Source organism: Stylophora pistillata, chromosome 13, assembly GCF_964205215.1.
Source record: "Stylophora pistillata chromosome 13, jaStyPist1.2, whole genome shotgun sequence".
Taxonomy (NCBI): domain Eukaryota; kingdom Metazoa; phylum Cnidaria; class Anthozoa; order Scleractinia; family Pocilloporidae; genus Stylophora; species Stylophora pistillata.
Window position 1 is genome coordinate 7244984 of NC_142531.1, and position 18516 is coordinate 7263499.

General features: G+C 38.0%; 1 protein-coding gene and 2 pseudogenes across 2 annotated transcripts; all 3 read right to left on the minus strand.

Moving 5' to 3' along the window:
• Positions 1–222: 222 nt before the first annotated feature.
• On the minus strand, positions 223–18513 carry LOC111332086 (uncharacterized). 2 transcript variants are annotated; one of them, XM_022937348.2, is made up of 24 exons: positions 18197–18513; positions 17517–17569; positions 16725–16940; positions 11959–12041; positions 10838–10904; positions 9652–9688; positions 9496–9541; positions 8853–8910; positions 8304–8366; positions 8037–8138; positions 7608–7685; positions 7185–7278; positions 6971–7026; positions 6787–6832; positions 6603–6691; positions 5634–5725; positions 4680–4788; positions 4450–4483; positions 4050–4100; positions 3386–3539; positions 3077–3296; positions 2224–2340; positions 900–998; positions 223–495 (listed from the first exon to the last, which is right to left on the minus strand). In XM_022937348.2, exons 1-23 carry the CDS (start codon positions 18288–18290, stop codon positions 903–905), a joined length of 2055 nt encoding a protein of 684 aa, XP_022793083.2. In that variant the 5' UTR covers positions 18291–18513; the 3' UTR covers positions 223–495; positions 900–902. The 2 variants fall into 2 exon arrangements, with proteins under 2 accessions (XP_022793083.2, XP_022793084.2); XM_022937349.2 differs by lacking the exon at positions 2224–2340 and having other exon boundaries at positions 357–495.
• LOC148717434 (uncharacterized) lies at positions 12569–16423 on the minus strand (annotated as a pseudogene).
• LOC148717435 (uncharacterized) lies at positions 13394–15459 on the minus strand (annotated as a pseudogene).
• Positions 18514–18516: the final 3 nt, after the last annotated feature.

Below are 18516 nucleotides of genomic sequence, written 5' to 3' on the forward strand. Positions count from 1 at the left end.
TAAAATATCAAAAACAAACTAAACAAAGATATCAGTATCTGAACAACTGCGCACCTACCCACCCCTCCCACTGCTATCAGCTGACTGTTATTTGGTTAGGGGAGGGGTAGTTGCGCAGTTGCTCAGATACAGACATAAATCCGATATTTGCATTCTATTTTTGTTACAGAAAAAGGGTAAATTAAACTGGATTTGTACGGATGAATTTTTTCTCTTTCTTTAAACAAAAATAAAAACAAAATAAGTGAGGTTAATAGTCAGCATTCGTTATGTACAGTTTAAAACAATTGTAACTCAAGCTATACTATCTATATCGAAACAAAATTTAGCTTCACGTGGATTGATGTTCGCCACCATCTTGATTCCAGCGGTCAAGCCTGGCTTTACGGAAGTGTTCGGGTCTTCCGATGATATTCCGAATGTGTAAGGAATCAGGTGTACGGATAATGCCGATGTGAACAAGTTTAAGCACAGAAGCACTGTGAACAATTTACCCTGCGAGAAAAAGTACAGAAAAGTATGGTACGACAAAATACAAAATAAAACGCACCCCTCGGATAAGAAAGTTCGCCTTGACAATATGAGATTAGAGGAGAGCGACGAAAGATTCCTTTTATCGATCCACTTAAACGTTGGAAAAAAGGTTTTTGGTAGTGAAGAGGTAATTTTGTAGTAGCGAGAAAGTAGAACATAGAGCGAGGTGGCTCCCTCACCGAAGCGGCCGAAACGAATTGAAAGATAACACTGCAGTGTCATATGCCAAAGGTAAAGACATGCTCCATGCTATTCCAAAGTTTCATTTACTGCAGCTTAGTAAAACGAATTTAAGACTTTCGAAACATAATGGCTACCTCGCTTGGCAATACGGGCGATCAGATCACGCGAAAGCCACTACCTACTTTTCATTCAGTGGAAGTTGGTATTGGACGCGAATGTAGTGGACTTCCCATATGTCTTTGCGGCGGTGTATACTGCTCACTTGTGGGAACCGTGGAGTCCTAAACAAACACAGAAACAACTTGTAATATCTTAAAGACACTCAATGATAGCAACTTATTGCTACGAGAAGCTGACCATCGAGACAGCCCGAGAAGTTCCTCGCAAGTCCACGCAACCAAAAGAAAACTTGGCTTAAGCAGCTACATTCAAGTCACATTACAGAGTGAGTCCGGATAAATTTAATCAAAAATTTTTCAAGTCTTCTTTTGAAATATGCGTTAGTCTTCTCCATTCTTAGCAATCCTAATTACGTTGTACAAATTTCCCTTCTCGTGTTCTTGCTTTCCTGTCAAAAGAACCCGATATTTTGTAGCAACCATCACTTTAAAGATATTTTTGCGATAGTTATGCTTTATAACCTGGCTCGTTTGATTGACTACTTTTAGAAATCACACCCCTTAGTCTTCTCAAGCTCGATTTCCACTGTCGTGTTTTTACCCCACGACAAAGGATACTACTAGCTTCGCATGCGCATAATAAAGTTACAGTCTGTAATTGGTATGCATGTATTTCCTGCGGTAGTAACAGCTTACTCATTAACTCGAAGCAAGTGTTCTTAATAATCAATGTCTTCAATTCCAACAATCTTTTCTCTTAATAACTCATTAGAAAAGGGAGACGAACTTTCACTCTAAACATTCTAGGGGCTTAGAGGGTCCACTGCAAATACGATTGCGAATTCTCCCCTCTAGCTGCAACACATTTCCTTGTAAATTCGTTACAAGAATTTGGTGTTAGATCAAGATAACAACTTCTACCTGATAACTTTGAGCATTCTCATTACCTGTTCGGTGGATAAAGTATGATATTAGGGGAGAAGTTATATGTTATTCACTTCTGGGAATTAAAGGGTTAAGAAAAGTTACTCACGGACGAGGGATACCTAGTTAGAGAAGAGCACTAAAATAGTTGCAGGTGTGGTTGTGAGTAGCATCCTGTAGTAGATGTTAGGTGTCAATGGCAGTACGTTAATTCAGTAAGGCGTGAGTCCCAATTTAACTTTTAATCAAAATTAGCCATATAATCAATAAAAGAAGGATGTGGAAGGTCCAGAACCCAGAAGTTTTCACCCAACGTCTAGCATTTAGCATCTAGGAAACGCATGAGAAGCTCTTCTTGTTTTTTTTCCTGTCTTTCCTTTTTTTGAAAGCTATTTTCCAACGCTACCAAGCCCTAAGGTCTTGCGAGACACTAAGAATTGAAATGCGTGACGCTTATGCAAACCTGATTTGGACTTCCGGTCAGAGAGAATGTGGAGGATTGTTCGAGGTTTTGAACCATTTGTCGAGACTCCGCCAGCAGACGATGTAGTTTACTGGTCGGTGAAGCGTCCCCCTCCGCCTGGGGTAAGAACGAAAGAAAAGGAGATCGAAAAGAAAAGTTCACTCAACTTGTCACAGCAGTCCTGTCACGCAACTTATTGGAACTTCTGTTAGTTGTATTGTGGTATTACTATCGGACAGTGAGGTACGTTAGTGGTTATGCGCTAAGTTATGGGACCTCAAGTTATGTTACAGTAATTGTCATTCGGAAGTTATGCCACAGCCTGAATTTTTCAGCCGCAAATCAACGTTTTTCACCAATATTTGTAAGTCAACTAAACTTGGAATCTCAGAAAACTGCAGGTCTAATAGAATCAAAACTAAAGTCAATTACAAAACACGTGCACAAGCTTTAAAATAATAGTGGTTGGAGAAATTTTTAACCGAATGTCGACAAATATTCGGGATTGCCATGGGTTAACTTAACGACGCTCCTTTGTGACTGGTATAAAAAATACACGCCACCTCCTCAACCTATCAGATCTCGAGAAAATCACATAATAGTCACTCGCGTTTCCCACGCTTCAGCCAGTTGGCTGAATTTTTACTCTACGCCCTCGTTGTCGTTTCGCGATATTTTCTTAGTTCTCACAGGCCGTTTTGATTTCAATGCTTTGGTTTTCGATTTACGACACTCGATTAAGATTAACTCCAGCTTCTTGTTGTTTTCTCTGGGAGAAAAACTCATTCTCTGGTTCCACAGGGATACCAATAAACCACTGCACCACTTGGCGACTTCACCAAGCAGTTCTTACCTTAGGAGGAGAGGTCTTCGTCAGAGATACCCCAGCTGAGAAAGGGGAATAAGTGTCCCCAGGTCTCGTAGTTGTCCCCGAATTCATTTCCACCGGTCTCCCAGGCGAGAAGGATAACAAGGTGCTGTGGTCCTCTAGTCGAACGCCTGTGATAGAAAGGTTACCTAATGGTGGGTAAATGTCGGTTCTTGCGTTGGGTGTACTGAAGTAAGATGGGTTTCTGTAGGATAGGAGAAAAAGATTCATTTTAAGTAATGTGAAGTAATATCCATGACGAGTTCACTCCCGATAAAAGCAACGTTTGTTCACCTCGGAGGAAGGAAGGTGTCAACATTTGAACTTGCGAAGCCTCTTTCTGAAGTTATTGGAGGTTGAAGTGGATCTTGGGAAAGGTTATCGAAGTCGTCAGCCAAGTCACTTCCGGCTGTAGCGTGCATGGAAAGGGAGGACACTCCACCACCGCCTAAAATGAAATGGTGACGGTGATTTGGTTGGAGCGAAGCGCACAAACATGTCCTCAACACTAAATCCTAAGAGTGACTAGAATTTAGTTTCTCCTTAAAATATCACACCTGAATCTCACATTAAGATCAAGAGAACAAACGAAATGATCACCAACGAAAGAAGCTTTTGATTGTTAAACAAATTCTCTTTGTTAGCACCTTGGGAAATGTATAGAGAACAGTAAGAAGAACATGCATACAGTATGATACTGATCTTAGGGTGTAAAGGGTTAAAAAACGCTTGTCCTGGAAAAGTTTGCGCTGAGGATTTGCGCTCGTCTTTCTTGTCAGTCGGATACCAATGGCACATTGGGGTTTACATTGACCGTAATGTTACTAACTTAGAGCTAGGTATGCTGGAGTCAGGCTGGGAAATTCAATCAGCGATGCCTTTACACTTTCATTTCAATATTAGTGCGATTTTTCAACATTATGCCAACCCGGCATCACTCAGTTTCTGTGATTCATACCTGGAATATAAGCTGCGAGGTCCTCATCAATGCCTTTGGATGTCACTGGACCTGCAAAGAATATGGGATACTTCACTGAAACGTCCTACACGATCAAGTCCTCTTTCAGCTTTTGAGTTTTTGACCCCGACCACAAAAATATTACAATGGAAAAAAAAAAAAAGGTCAGACAAAAGTATAAGCTCATAAGATGTTTAAAATGTAACAATAGGTACTTTCTGTGCAAACAACAAAGAAGCTGAACAGTTGGTGGAATGAGATAATATAATGTTCGGTAAGGCTAAAAATTTATATCCCTTACTAAAAATGTCCGGTCTTACAATCTGCTTCTCTCGTTAGGGAAAGAACATTTCAAGCATTTTAACCCTGTTTCGAACAACCGGATGAGAGATTGACTCACCATCAAAGTCCGTTGACCTGGTGGACGCTTGATCCTAGGAGAAAAAATGTACAAAACTAGATAAGTAAAGGCAGGAAGGAGAATGCTACGTAATAGGAACTTTTCTGAAATTTGTCGCTAACAAGTCAATCAGTTATATATAAATGTAGATAGTTAGGAAAAATAAAATTTGTTCTTATCATTAAGGAATGATTTATATATATATATATAAAACTTCTTTCCATACTTACCTGATTGTCAAAGTAGTCTCCATTGAGATTAAAACTCGTCGCATCGTAAAAGCTGTTTAGAGGTTTCTTCTCTTCATCCGGGGGATTGGACTCCAATTCTGACATCTTACTACAAACGAAGAGATAAAGCTGGTCAATTAAGACATGGAGCTAGCTTAGCTGGCAGTAACACCAAGTCCGTATACGGGAGGCATGACGTCCTGGCCCGTTGAAGCCTGAACTCTTTTAGTTGTTGTTGTTGTTGTTGTTGTTATTAATTTTGTTGCTTTTGTAACCCTCAGGCTTCAATGTGGCTTGATTCTTAGCCTTGCAGAAACCAGTTAGTCGCTACTGCCATCTGAATTGCTGACAGCGAGGCGACTTTTCACTCTCTTACATTACCACGTCAACAATTCGCTTTCCTTTCACGATTATAACTTAAAAGCTCACCTTTTTTTTCTGAACATAATTTCTAAATTAAGTATTTGATAGTACACTCTGATAGTCCCGGTTAGCTCAATGGATAGAGCGCTGGACTGTTGTGCGGGAGGTCGAGGGTTCGAGCCCCGGCCGGACCAACACTCAAGGTCTTAAAATAATTGAGAAGAATTTTCTACCTTTCTATAACATCATGGTTGGATATTGGTTAGATATTCTAGTCTTCTCGGATAGGGGCGAATAAATGGAGGTCCCGTCTCCTGCAGGGTTGGGGTAGGAGACGTTAATTTCCCACACACGAGATTACTGTGTGATGGATGTCCTCCCCTGGGGTGGGATGGGTGGGAAGGTGAGATCGATAGACTGAAGCGGCTGCCAGAGGCGCCTGATATGCTGACGTCTGTTCTCAACCTTACACTGGACCCGTAATTCAGCCTCTGGGCTGCAAGTGGTCAGATATAAACTATATTCATATTCATTGCCTCTTTGAAAAAAAAAACAAAAAAAACGTTTGTTATTCAACAGTTTACAACTTACTCAGGTTCCGTGACATGTTTGGACAGCATATCGTGAGAACTTTGTAACTGAAGCTGCATGTAAGAAATATCACGTTGTTGTCTCTCACAAATCTGCCAAGGTAAATCAGACTTTCAAATCATTACCCGCTACTATAACTGAAAACCAAACACTTGAGATGCATTTTATTCTAATGCTGAGTTTCAATTCTGATAGTAACTCCTTTACTGAATGCCCTGTCGGTGTAATTTACAAATGAGTGCACAAAGTAATCTGGGACAACTTCCGTTTCCGTTTCGTTTTCTGACCTCTATGATTGGTGTAGGAAATCCGCGCACCCTTTCAGCCAATTAGAGTCAGAGCTAAGCCATTTGCGACTTATTCACTCGTATTCTTCTGAGCCAAGTTGTTCTATGGCCGGTTAGCGCTAAATCAGGGTTAAATTTTCATCCAAGTTTATTTATTTCTCTATTCAAGAGCCTTTTTACGATAATTGTCCCTATTCTTCTGACAACATCCAATCATCAATTTGCACACAAAAATAATTGTACTGAATTTTCATTTAAAGCTTTCGCATCTTAGATCAAATTTCACACTAACCCTGGGTTATCTTAACCCAGCTTTAAAAAACTCGGCCCACAGCGCTTTACCTTGATTTCTTATCGATTTCTGTGAAAAGCGCACTTTGAGCAAAGAGGCTTCAAAACAAAACAAACTTCCCGGGAAAACGCAATCGACAGAGCTTGAGTCGCAATTGGTTATAGATTCCAATCCAATTGGTTGAGTATTTTTTGCGGGTTTCATAGACCAATCACAGGGCGAAGGATAACAGAAAAGAGGAAATCCCGAATGACTCCTGACACTCATTTAAAATTACTCTAGTTCCCTTTCTTTTGACTGGACGTAGTGATTTATGATTTCCTGTTTGCTACAATCAATCGACAAGGTTTTATTGCAATCTTAATTTTTAAAAGCAATAAATAAACATACCTGTCGTAGGTTTTGTAACTCTGAGTCCGTTCTCTCTTGCTTTGACTTTTGTAAATCAAGCAGTTGATCTTTCCTCTTCTCTCTTTCTCCTAAGAAAAAGTTGAGTACAAATTGGCGTTACATGCAAGACTTAAAAGGATACCAGAATTAGAAGAGGTTGCATTGTATCTGTATATTCTGTTACCTGCCAGGAAAAGTTCCTTCTGCAAGACTAAAATTTCTTGCTTGGTCTGAAAAACAAAGATGGAACAACAGACATTATCAAAAAATTATGATATATCCAGATCATGAAATTTCTCCGGTTCTCCGCTTTCAGATTCCAAACAGGCAACTGTGTTTGGCGACACAACAGACACGCGACAATTTACCTTTGCCAGCTCAGCTTGAACTTCGTCTGCATCACTAAACTGTTTACTGATATCCACTGGGAAAAAAAACACAAACATTAACACAAAACTATCAATAACATAGTATGGGACTAAAAGAAGACTGCAAAAAAACAAATAGATGAATAAGAAGTTGACCTTGAAAAATTATGCAGAACAAACCAAAAAAGAATTTTCCAAAATCACACTTCCAAACCTCGTAGTTTTTCTACTTCATGTTTGTTAGCCGTGGCTTGATCTCTCCACTGGTCTTTTTCTGTCCTCAGTGAGCTTTCATTTTTCCTTAGCTCCTAGAAAAAGAAGTAACAATTAGGTGTTCGGTAATCGTTTAATTCGCGAATAACGTATCTCAATGACAACAGTTAAGCTGAATCATTTATAAATATCATGACACACAGACACTTAATCTATAAATTTGGTCTACGAAGGTTTCGAGAGGTCGCCCCTTACAAATTCGCACAAGAAGTAAAACAAGAAGACAAGTTGAAAGAATTGAGGCCCTCTGAAAAAAAGAAAAAACTTGGTTGTCTCAGTAAACCCATGTCTCCAAATAACTACCTCCCTCCCTCTACAATCGCCATTTGAGAAGCTCGAATGCATTTGTTTTGCCAATACTGACCTGACATAATCCTTCGAGTCGTTTTATCTTTTGTTGTAGTTCTCCTAAGCTCACATTTGCTTCCATTATGTCATTATCCTGGGTGAAAAGAAAATCAGCATGTACATGTCTCAGACATACTCAAATTCCAATGTAATAAAAAAAGTTATAAATTGTTCTAGAAAACGTAAGGGATAACCCTGTGCTATTTTTAACATAACACGAAGTGTCTCAGACAAAAAAGCATTTCAAGCACTTATATCGACCATTAGATCAATGAAAGAGAGAAGCATCAAAATTTTAATTTTAATTTATTGTCACAATACATGTATATTAAAGTAAGAAAAGCGATTTAAAAATATAAATTTCCCCTTCTGGTTGCCATATATTTCCTTGTTAATTGATTGAGAGCATTTGGTCTCATATCAAGTTTTATATGTGTTGCAATACCTTCAGTTTTAGTTTTGTTAAAAGCTCCTGTTCCCTAGCTTGAAGCTGTCCTATATTGTTGGATAACTCCCGCATTGACGACGTTAAAGCACTGTTCTTTTCCTGATAATGAAACCAGTAACAATAACATTTGATGAGGATTCTAAAACAAGTCACAACAGAGAACCACAACCAGTGTTTTGTCTAACAGGCTATAATTTACTTTAATAATTGCAAATTCAAAGGTGAAAGCCTGCTATCAAAGCAATGTACGAGTTTGATAGATACCTCAAGTTCCTGCACTTGATGAAGTGACGTATTGGCATGTTCTGAAACTTGTTGAAGTTGGAGCTACAGAACAATAAGAAATGGCAAGTTACATACCGCCCTGGACATTTTTGTGAAGGGTACAGTACATGTAAATGAGCGCCTTGTGAACCAGACTCCTCAGGAACCTAGCTTCCATTTGTGACTTGGGTGTTAAACAGAGTTAACTACCAGAAGCTAAGTGGGCTCTTCTGGTCAGCAGTTACTCTCACAAATGCAAGGTAACATGGAACATGGCAACTATGTCATGGCTGAATCTCCCAGTTCTGACAGCTATCCTGAGCAGTTGTTTTCAAGCATTCTGTAACCTCAACTAACCATCTCTATTTTTACACCCACCAACCTATTCAATTTTAAGGGGTGCCAGAAATGGGGGCTCAATGGCTAGCTTGTGAAGATTTTCCAGCTATGGGTGCTCTATTCTTTTTGGGAACTGGATGGACTGTCATAAAAAATGCTGTTGAAGCTGCTTTGATACCCTTCCACATCCGCAAGGCAGTGGATAAATACCTGAGTATCTTCAAGTTCTTTGCCTTTGTTCTTTTCCTCTGTTTCAGAGGCTTTTAATCTACAATGCAAAATTGCAATGGGATTTCAATCAGTGACATCTTTTAGCTGATTCAAATTATATATTAAATCTCAAGTACAAATTTTTACTGCCATTGTGGTGAGTCAGTGATACAATGTTGCTGCATAACCTTTACTTAATGACAACCCACATGGTAGAACTAATTGGCAAAAAAAAGAAGTTACTGCCTTCAAGTCCCAGATACCTATCTTCTCTTTATGCAAGTCAAGTTAAGTTTCACTTTTTTAATACACTTGAATCTATCTATTAAAGAAATAGATTCCATGTTGCTGTGCATCTGTTCAGATCACAGATGATGTCACATTGTCGTAAGGACAAAAACGGAGCACACAAGTCAATTAGCCAAGTATGTCAAGGATGTTATTACCATGTTTTGATGTCTTCTGTGATAAAATTATATTACTGTACAGATCCAGAGCAACAAGGAACTCTTTTTTTAATGATAAAGAGGCAAAAATTGTGAATGGTAGCATCTGTCCTCTACCGGATCATGAGTAAGAACCAAGCAAAATGAGAGATAATTTCAGCTTATTACTGGTATACAAAAAAAAAAAAAAAAAACACCTTGCTTGCAATGCCTTCATTTGTTCACTTCTACTTTTGAGTTCACCTGTGAGGGTAGAAAACATTACCAACTTAAACTTTTTTTTAGTATTTCATGATATTATTTTAACAGTGCATTGTAACATACTGCATTTCTGGAAAAGAAACTTCACTTACTTTCAAGCCTGGAGGATCGCTTCTCAAGAGCAAACACCTTAAAGTAATGGGATGTCAACAAAAAGGAATAAATCAGTGCTTTTAGCTTGTATCTGTTCCTCTTCAAAACAACCACCTATAGTATGTGCATCTAAAGTTGTCCAGACTTTTGAATCGATAAGTTACGGCATTACAGCTGACTACAGAGTCATGCACCTTACTTGTGCAGTGAACCCTGTATTTAGCAGATCTTATATTTAGAGCCCAATCTAATTAAATGTCATAAAACCAAACCAAAATAATTACAAGAGCCAATAAGAGGTAGGGTAAATATAAGAATAAACCAAATGATTAAGAATGCAGAGTAAAAACAAGCATGCTGCTAGAAGTGTGGGAAAATGGAAGTGATGATGTCCTGATTAATTTCATTTAATTTAGTGCATCTGATTGGTTGAGGGAATGACACAAGTTTTCTGGACCAATCAAGAAGTAGGATAAAACAAAACCAAAGCACTCCTGGATAAATTGATTTGTCAAAGACATTCTGCATTGAGTAGACACTAGCTAAAGTCCTGACTTCTTCTGCATTTTACTTTAAAATGAACCACTACCCAGTGGACCCTTCAACAAATCTTAAGCAAACATCAAACTTAACATACTTTGGTCAAACTTGTATTTATAAGTAGGCAGGTTATTGAGAATTTATACAGTTTAAAATCAAAACTTTTTCTGACGTGTACCAAGGGTGTTTACATAATGTTGACTGTTTTTGTAGCATGAAAATCATGGCACACAAACATAATTATAACATAACCAAAGTAAAGCGCGCGCTCTTATTGGTCAATTTAGCATCCCCCATTTGCCCATGGGTGTACACTGCTGACGTGAGCAAATGCAAAGACTATTTTTCCACGCGCACTTGTTTTTCTGGTTGCGTAAGATTTGTTAAATAAAAGGGAACTCTTTAGCTACAATGTATCAATGTTATGTTATAAAACAAATGGTAAACACCACAGCATACACTATTGAGTTATGGATGCACTTGGGAGGTTTGCTAAGCACTCAAGAAGCTAGAGTCACTCTCGGCTATCGCCTCGAGCGACTCTTACACTTCTTTCGTGCTTAGCAACCTCCCGCATGCATCCATAACTCAATAGTGTATGCTGTGGTGTTTACCACTTGTTAATCATTCTTAAGCATCACTCACCCTTTGTCGGTCCTCCTCCCAAGCCACTATCTGTTTTTGATGAGCTTGAACCATATCATTCAGTTCTCTAGTTTCACAGGACAAGTTAAAAAAAAAAATACAATTAATACAACTGAAGGGATACAAGACACAAGCTCAACCTGCAAAGTAATTGTCATGAGTGCTTAGGATTAAAGCAAATTTATGCTTAAAAAATTAAGCTGGACAGGGCCTGAAAAGTTTAAGGATCTGCTGTTAAAGCATACTTTAGCTGCTGTTTAACATAACAACAACCTAAACAATCCTCAATTTGGCTGGACCTTTTATCAGTGAACACTTCTTTTCAGGAACAGCATCAAGAGCACTATAAGTGATCAGTGGAAGAATATTAATTTTATTTAATTAAATCAACCCTCAAATAGAAAAAGCCTGAGGCCCACTGATTACATAAAACAGTGGTGTAGGTTAGACCTCATGTAAATGTCCAGCCCTAAGGGTTTTACAGGATAGCATGTGCAGGATTTCAGCTGTGTGAAAATCTCTAATTGTGAGGTGCTATAATTAACAATTATTCCACGAGCGCGCGTTGGATATGAGATGATAGATAGCCAACGAGGCGCGTAGCACCGAGTTGGCTATAATCATCTCATATCCAACAAGTGCGAGTGGAATAATTGTTTTATTAAAAACGTTAAATTAAATTATTAAATTTTATTAAATTTTTAGCTCTCTTTTAATTTTAAGCTGACACGTACGCTTACCATATTTGTAGATTATGGTATATTGGCTGATATACCATAATGGCTAAGCCAATAAAAAGTCTTGAATTGCATTATCCAATGATCTAGTTTTAAATAATAGTAATTATTTTTTGTTCCAACACTTTCCCTTTTCTACCATTCCTCAGCTGTCCTCAATCAATGCCCATTTTTACCCTTCAAGTTCCTTGTCAGGTCTTCTCCAGTTTAATACTTACAGCATTTTAAGTCTTTGTATTTGAACTCATTCATATTGCAGAATTACTGTGCTAAAATGGCTTAAGTTAGAGATACTTTTACCCTTTATGGCTACCAAGGAGATAAGCAACAAGTTCTCATTACAGATATCAAATGATGTATAGAAAATTTATTTGAAACAAATACCTGTCTCTATCTTTGAGTTCTCCAATGAGTAACTGAAGTTCTCGCCTCTGCCTTTGTATCGTGTCACTATCAACATCAGAGAGCTAAACCAAAAGTGATGACAGAACAAAAGAAAAAATTCAGTTTGGGAAATCTAGCTGCCAGATGGCCAAGGATTTAAGAATATTTAGTTGAAACCTTAAACAAAGATAAAATCGTTTTTCAACAAGCAAGGGAAAAAAAATTCTGGGTCACCAACATTTAACTGAACCCCAGACCCTCAGATTTCATGTTCTGATGTTCCACAGCTGAGCTAAAGAGAATTCAGGGGCAAGCTAAGCCATAACCTTGGCTATAATGCATTTCATGCTGGAAAGCATCTTGAACACTGACGGGGTAAGCAATATCAAAGACTTTCTAACAAGAAATAAAATTGAAAATTGAAGTGCAGCGAGGATGAGACATGAGAAAATACATTGAAAACATTCTCTGGCCAAAAGTTTTCGAAAAACATAAGCTTTCGGCTGTTGATCTACAGCCTTCCACCGATAAAACATGAAATGTGAATAAGTAAAAAATATACAAGAAGCAAGATAAAGGTGATAAGAAGAACAATTTATGTAAAGGGTGGCTATTGTTTAAAAAGAATGCTATACTGATTAGGAATCAGAGTTATTGTCTGCATTCTTGATAGAAGAGGTGTGCGAAGCCTCCAGAGTTTTTCTAATACAAAAAGAGCCTTTGTCGATAACTCCAGAATGATTGAAATCAATGTGATGATCAAATGACCACGCATGTTTTGCAATGTTTGACCCATTAGCACATGTCTTTACATTCCTAATGCATTCTTTTTTGCGGGTTTCAAAGCAATGGCCGGTTTCACCTACATAACACCAGTCACAATCGGCACAGGGTATTATTTTTATAAACTACATTGGGTTGGTGTTCAATAGATGGTCTGAATTTAGGAGAATGGAATTCTTGTTGCAAAGTCTTAAAGGGCTTATTTACAACTCGTATATTGTGCTTTTGAAGAATTTTTAGGTTGTGTGACACCATTGATAAAAGGAAGGACAGCAAAACCGTTAGAGTTCTCTTGAGGTTCAATCCATTTAAAAAACATGCAAAGAAATTCTTCAGGTGAAGGGATGACATTCGCCTTAATCGCAGTCACGCCATGTTGGATGCTACGTCACCATTTTTCGCATGAAAGTGAGGCCACGCGTGTTTGAAGACAATCATGGAGGAATCGATGAGTACTTTAGAGTTTTGGCACCGCAATCTGGGGGACATACCGTTGTTCACGAATGCCTTTGTCGAAAAAATGGCTGATGAAAACCTTCCAGTGAAGAAGACATTGACAAGGGGATATATAAGGCAGTTCTTGGGAGGATTTGTTTGTCTTTTGTCAGGGCGAGTTTCACTGTGAAAGTATTTATTTTGATCCCATCTTTTTCTCAGAGATGCTTGAAAAGCTCAACCTCCTCTATTTTGACATTCATCTTAATACTTGTGTTTAATGAATTAATATTTTTGAGGGGGATTTAATGACATAAGGATGGTTTTGTATTGTGTCAAAGGAAAAGTGCCACGACTGGGTGTGCGTATGTATGTATAGTAATTTGTCACCTTCTTATAGATTGATTTTGAGTTGCCATTTTCAAAAAGTATGTTTGCTGTGAACAACTAATGATTTTATTATCTCATATCTTAGTCAGGTGAATTAATCTTAAGCCTGAATGTTGAAAGTAAACAATATATACATATTTGTAATATCTTTTGAACCAAAAAGGCTTTAAAATTATCAGCAATATGTTTAATTACAGGTAACAATCCTTTGTGTGCCTTAGAACCTTGTTTACCTGAGTGCAATAAGAAAGCAAAAGAATGTGATTCAACTCTAACGTTAATTTTAACATGTACATGTTATTATAGTCTGTGAAATTCAACATTTTCCCCCTTTGCTCCCTTCAGGATAAACATCTCTAGCAAAAAAAAAAGGATAGCATAGAAAGATAACACTTTTGAACAAATGTGTATAGGCACCTCCCCTTAAAATCAAGTAGGCATTATTTTTTAAAGTTATTCATAAAATAAAGGTCCCTGAAAGTTTGTAATTAGACATGACACTGTCCATATCTGGTTTATATTGCCTGCCATAGTCAGTGGCATTACCCTATCAAAGTAATGGAACTCCTTGACTCTCCTTATGGCCCTTTCAACATGCACTCGAAGGTTGTGAATTTTTTTGCTCTCCTGGAGTTCACCTTTGGAAAACTGTTGCTTGCTGCTTAAAAATGATGGCATCACTACACTGCAACCAAGAGGTGTGAGTAGATCTTGTATAACAAAGCCCTTATCAGCCATAATCTGATCCCCAGGCTGGAGCAATGGCAAAAGACCAGATTGCTTCACCAGCTCTTTATCTGATATTGACCCCTCAAATAAACAACTGATGTGAATTATTTCCCCAGATGGTGAAATAACAACATTTCCCTTATAGTGGTATGGCTTTTGTACGATGTGTACATTGCACTATTTAACATTAAACTTGATGGTGCTTGGACCTTTATCTCAGATGCATCAATGATACCCCTGCACTTTGGGTAAAGAGACTTGAAACAAGTGGGCATGTGCTTCTGAATTTTTTCCCGGGAAGGCCATATACAAATACTCCCAAGCATGAAATGAAGAAAATTTATCCAACAAATAAAAACCCTGCTTACAGTTGTTTGGGAAATATTGAAATTATCACCTAACACTTGGCTTAAAGTACCAACCCTCAACTTTTGAAGAACTAGACAGAACTGATCAAATAAACTTAATTTGCAGCCTTGCATAGTTTGCCTAATGCCCTCAACTTCAGTGATCCCTTTATTTCTAAGGCGCTGCATTTGGGACCAAGAATACATATTCTGTGCGGTGGGACTCAGAGCTCTAAATGTAGCAACAAGAATATCAAAAGAAGGAAACCCTGTATAAAACTTAACGCTGCTGTTAGGTTTCATTTTTAGTTGCTTATATATTGTTTGTTTCTCCACTGCTGCCTCCAACTCCTCAATTCTCCGATGAGCTGCTTCAAGCAGCTCCTCTGTGGTCTTGGCAGGCTCACCAGAAAAAATGTAGTCATGGCAATTCAAGGTTGGTGTGTACACAGGCTCGGGGGAGTCTACAACAATTGCAGAGGATGATTTTGCCCATGTCTCGCCGAATTTTGACAACCCACTGCTTTCGAAGGGAATCTTCTCTTGGAAATTGGTGAAAGGTAAGATTTGGAATATGTTTTGGGCGATTATTTTGACATTGCGGCACGCGACAGTGATCTCTGTTCGGCATGGTCCCAAATCCTCTTTGGTCAAAAGTTCAACTTTACACGCGTGGCCTCGCATTGGTGACAAAAGTACATGACATCAATCCAAGATGGCTGCTGTACGATAAAGGCGTATGTGTGGGTGGTTTGGAAAGTTTCCGCCTTAGGGTATTGGAAATAACAAAGGAGGAATAATTGTTGGCTCATAGAGCATCAATGACATGATTGATTTCAGTATTTTTCCCTTGGGGTGTACTTGGGAGTTTAATTGCATGGTGTAGAAGGGTCTCAGCTGTACTTAATCTTGTGGCATTTGTTGTGGTGAGAAAAAAAGTCTAAATATCTGTCAGTATAAGTTGCTTTGCAGTAAACATCAATAGTGATCATGTTATCATTGCGAGAAACCAAAGTGTCCAAGGAGGCGATCTGTTGGTCAGATCCCTCTTCAATGGTGAAAGAGATGTGTGGATTGATGGAGTTAAGTGAAGTATGAAAGGAATTAACTGCATCTCTTTTGATGATACAAAAGCTGTCATCCACAAAGTGTTTCCATACTTTAGCTTGTACTTCAGATGTGTTGATGGCCACTTCTGCATTGCTACGGGCTACCCATCATGCAACCATGGTCATTTGATCATCGCATTGATTTCAATCATTCTCGAGTTATCGACAAAGGCTCTTTTCATATTAGAAAAACTCCGGAGGCTTCACACACCTCTGTTATTAAGAATGCAGACAATAACTCTATGCCGATCCCTAATCAGTATAGCATTCTTTTTAAACAATAGCCACCCTTTCCATACATTGTTCTTCTATCACCTTTACCTTGCTTTTTGTATATATTTTACTTATTCACATTTCATGTTTTATCTGTGGAAGGCTGTAGATTGACAGCTGAAAGCTTATGTTTTTCTAAAACTTTTGGCCAGAGAATGTTTTCACTGTATTTTAACAAGAAATAAAATAAATAAGGAAAAAATCCTTTCATGACTTTGGTGAGAGGAAAAATGCAAGAGTAGGATTTCATTCACACCCAAAAATTCCTGACTTCCTTCAAAAGTTTCCTTGTCATATCATCTACATTTATTTAGCAAATGCTGTCCTTGATAAGTCTCCTTATCAACAACTAACATGTCTACTTTTGGACACAGAGTCAAATTTGTCTTCACCTAACATGTTATTACAGATAACAGCACATTACATCAAATAGGCCATTTCTGAATTACCCTTGACCTTCAAAATGAGGCCTGGTCTCAACAATTCTTTTGAAAATGAGTTTAATTTGTGTGTGAATGAAAATGTATTATTATTGACATGAAAGGATGAGCACCAGGACTCCCTTTGAAAAGGAGGCAAAAGGTAATTCTGAAATGGGCTATTGAATTGTTTGTTATCATCACTGTTTGCAATACAAAGTTTTCTCACATTTACCAACTGTAGACCTACACTCACTGTGGGACACATTGGCTTTACTGACCTGTTTACTATTAGGAGACAAAGACCTGTTGTGTAGTCTTGGACTTGTGGCTCTTTGCAAATTTGGACTCACTGGTCGGCGGACAGGGCTTGTGCTGCGGGTTGGAGATTTACTGCGCTGTGACCGAGATGGGCTTACACCTGTCTGATAACTTGTACTGGATGTTCTGGTCTTGTAGCCACTTGGTGATGTTGTTGAATATGACGACGATAAGGGCTGAAGATAACAATGTGGATTTCAATGTCACATAACTATAAAAATGTATAACACAGTTTTACAATCAGTACAATTGTACTCTAAAATGTATATAGTTTGTCCATATACCATCAGCTATCAAAGAAACAAAGTTTATTTAATATATTTAGTACAGATGTATGTTAAGTGGTCAAGTGATTAATCTCTATAATCAAATTTCTTTATATAATAATATAAAATAATTTACGATAAAATGTATAGCAGCTGAGAATGGGAAATTTTGAAACTGAATTTAAGAAATATATATAGGATTGACAGGTTCTATGGTTCACATTCAAATGCAAGGATATAATGGTTTCATTCTTTTTGTTTGAAATTAAATGCAGCCAAGGTGCCAAATTTTTGCACCAAATTATCTGCACCACTATACTACAAGGGCACCACTGGTCTGAAATTCAAACTTGTGGTCAAACACCAGTTTTAGAAAGAAGCATTGCAATAACTGCAAAAGTGAACCATACAAGAAATCAGAGAGAAACACCCAAAGTTTGCCTTGCTTAGCCATTATTGTCGTTTTGCCGGGAAAGAAACACTTACCTTTGTTTTGGGGGTGCTGTGAAATAAATTACTTGAGTCATAAGAGGTGTAACCTGTGTGCAGATAACAAGTGTATCGGGTTAGAATCTTTGATAGTATAGGCATCATTCGTTATACACGTAATAGGTATTTAGAGAGAACAAGGGAGAATGGAAAATATGTTAACTGATTTGTAACCTGTCACAATCTCTTTGGATGATTTTCTTAATTGGATTAAGTGTGTTACTTTGCTATTCTAGCTTCTACCAGATCAGATTAAATTACCGCCAACTAATGAGCGGCAAGTTAAGTTTAAAGAACTTTTTTTAATTCGAAGGTAATATGAATTATAAACGTTCGCGCGTGCAAGATAATGTTACAAAATTACTGTTTTCCATTTCAATTAATTAGGCTTAGCGGAAACTTTCTGTACTTTAATTGAATATTGTCAAGCGTTTGTAGGCTGTGGTCAACAAACAGTTCGATTCATTCATAAAAGATATACGCACGATCGCATACATACAAATCCCAAACGCTCTTTTCTTCTGGACAAAACAAATCTTATTGAAAATTTTTTTTCCTGGGCCGATCCATAAATTTAGAAAGGAAATTTTAACGCTCCAGTTGAGCGCGCAAAATGAATTCAAGCATTCAAATGAGACACCTGGAGTTTGACAATTAAACATAAACACAAAACTTACCTTTTCCAAGATCTGCTGGGAGTTGAACTCGTTTTTTTCCAGCCAATTCACCGCTGTATCCTTTTACGGGCAGTGACCCTCCAAATCGCTCCATCGATTGATGCACAGCGTCCAATTTTCCGTCAAAATTATCTGGATCGAATCTTTAATCAAAACGTTGCAGTCGTGATCTTCAAAACTTCGTCTCGACTTCAGGGAGCTCCTTAAAATTCCCTCTAAATTCACCACACAAACAGGTTTAATTCGCGATAGTCTGACGATACCTGATTTGTAATTCGCAAAAGTAGAATTTCGGCGATTATATTCAAAATAAAAGTAAC

Coding starts and splice junctions, on each gene's coding strand:
- LOC111332086 (XM_022937348.2), bottom strand. CDS start 18,290: ATGGAGCGATTTGGAGGGTCACTGCCCGTAAAAGGATACAGCGGTGAA. Junction 10,905..11,958: donor GAACTCAAAGATAGAGACAG/GTATTTGTTTCA, acceptor CTGTGAAACTAG/AGAACTGAATGATATGGTTC. Junction 4,484..4,679: donor GAGACTACTTTGACAATCAG/GTAAGTATGGAA, acceptor TTTTTCTCCTAG/GATCAAGCGTCCACCAGGTC.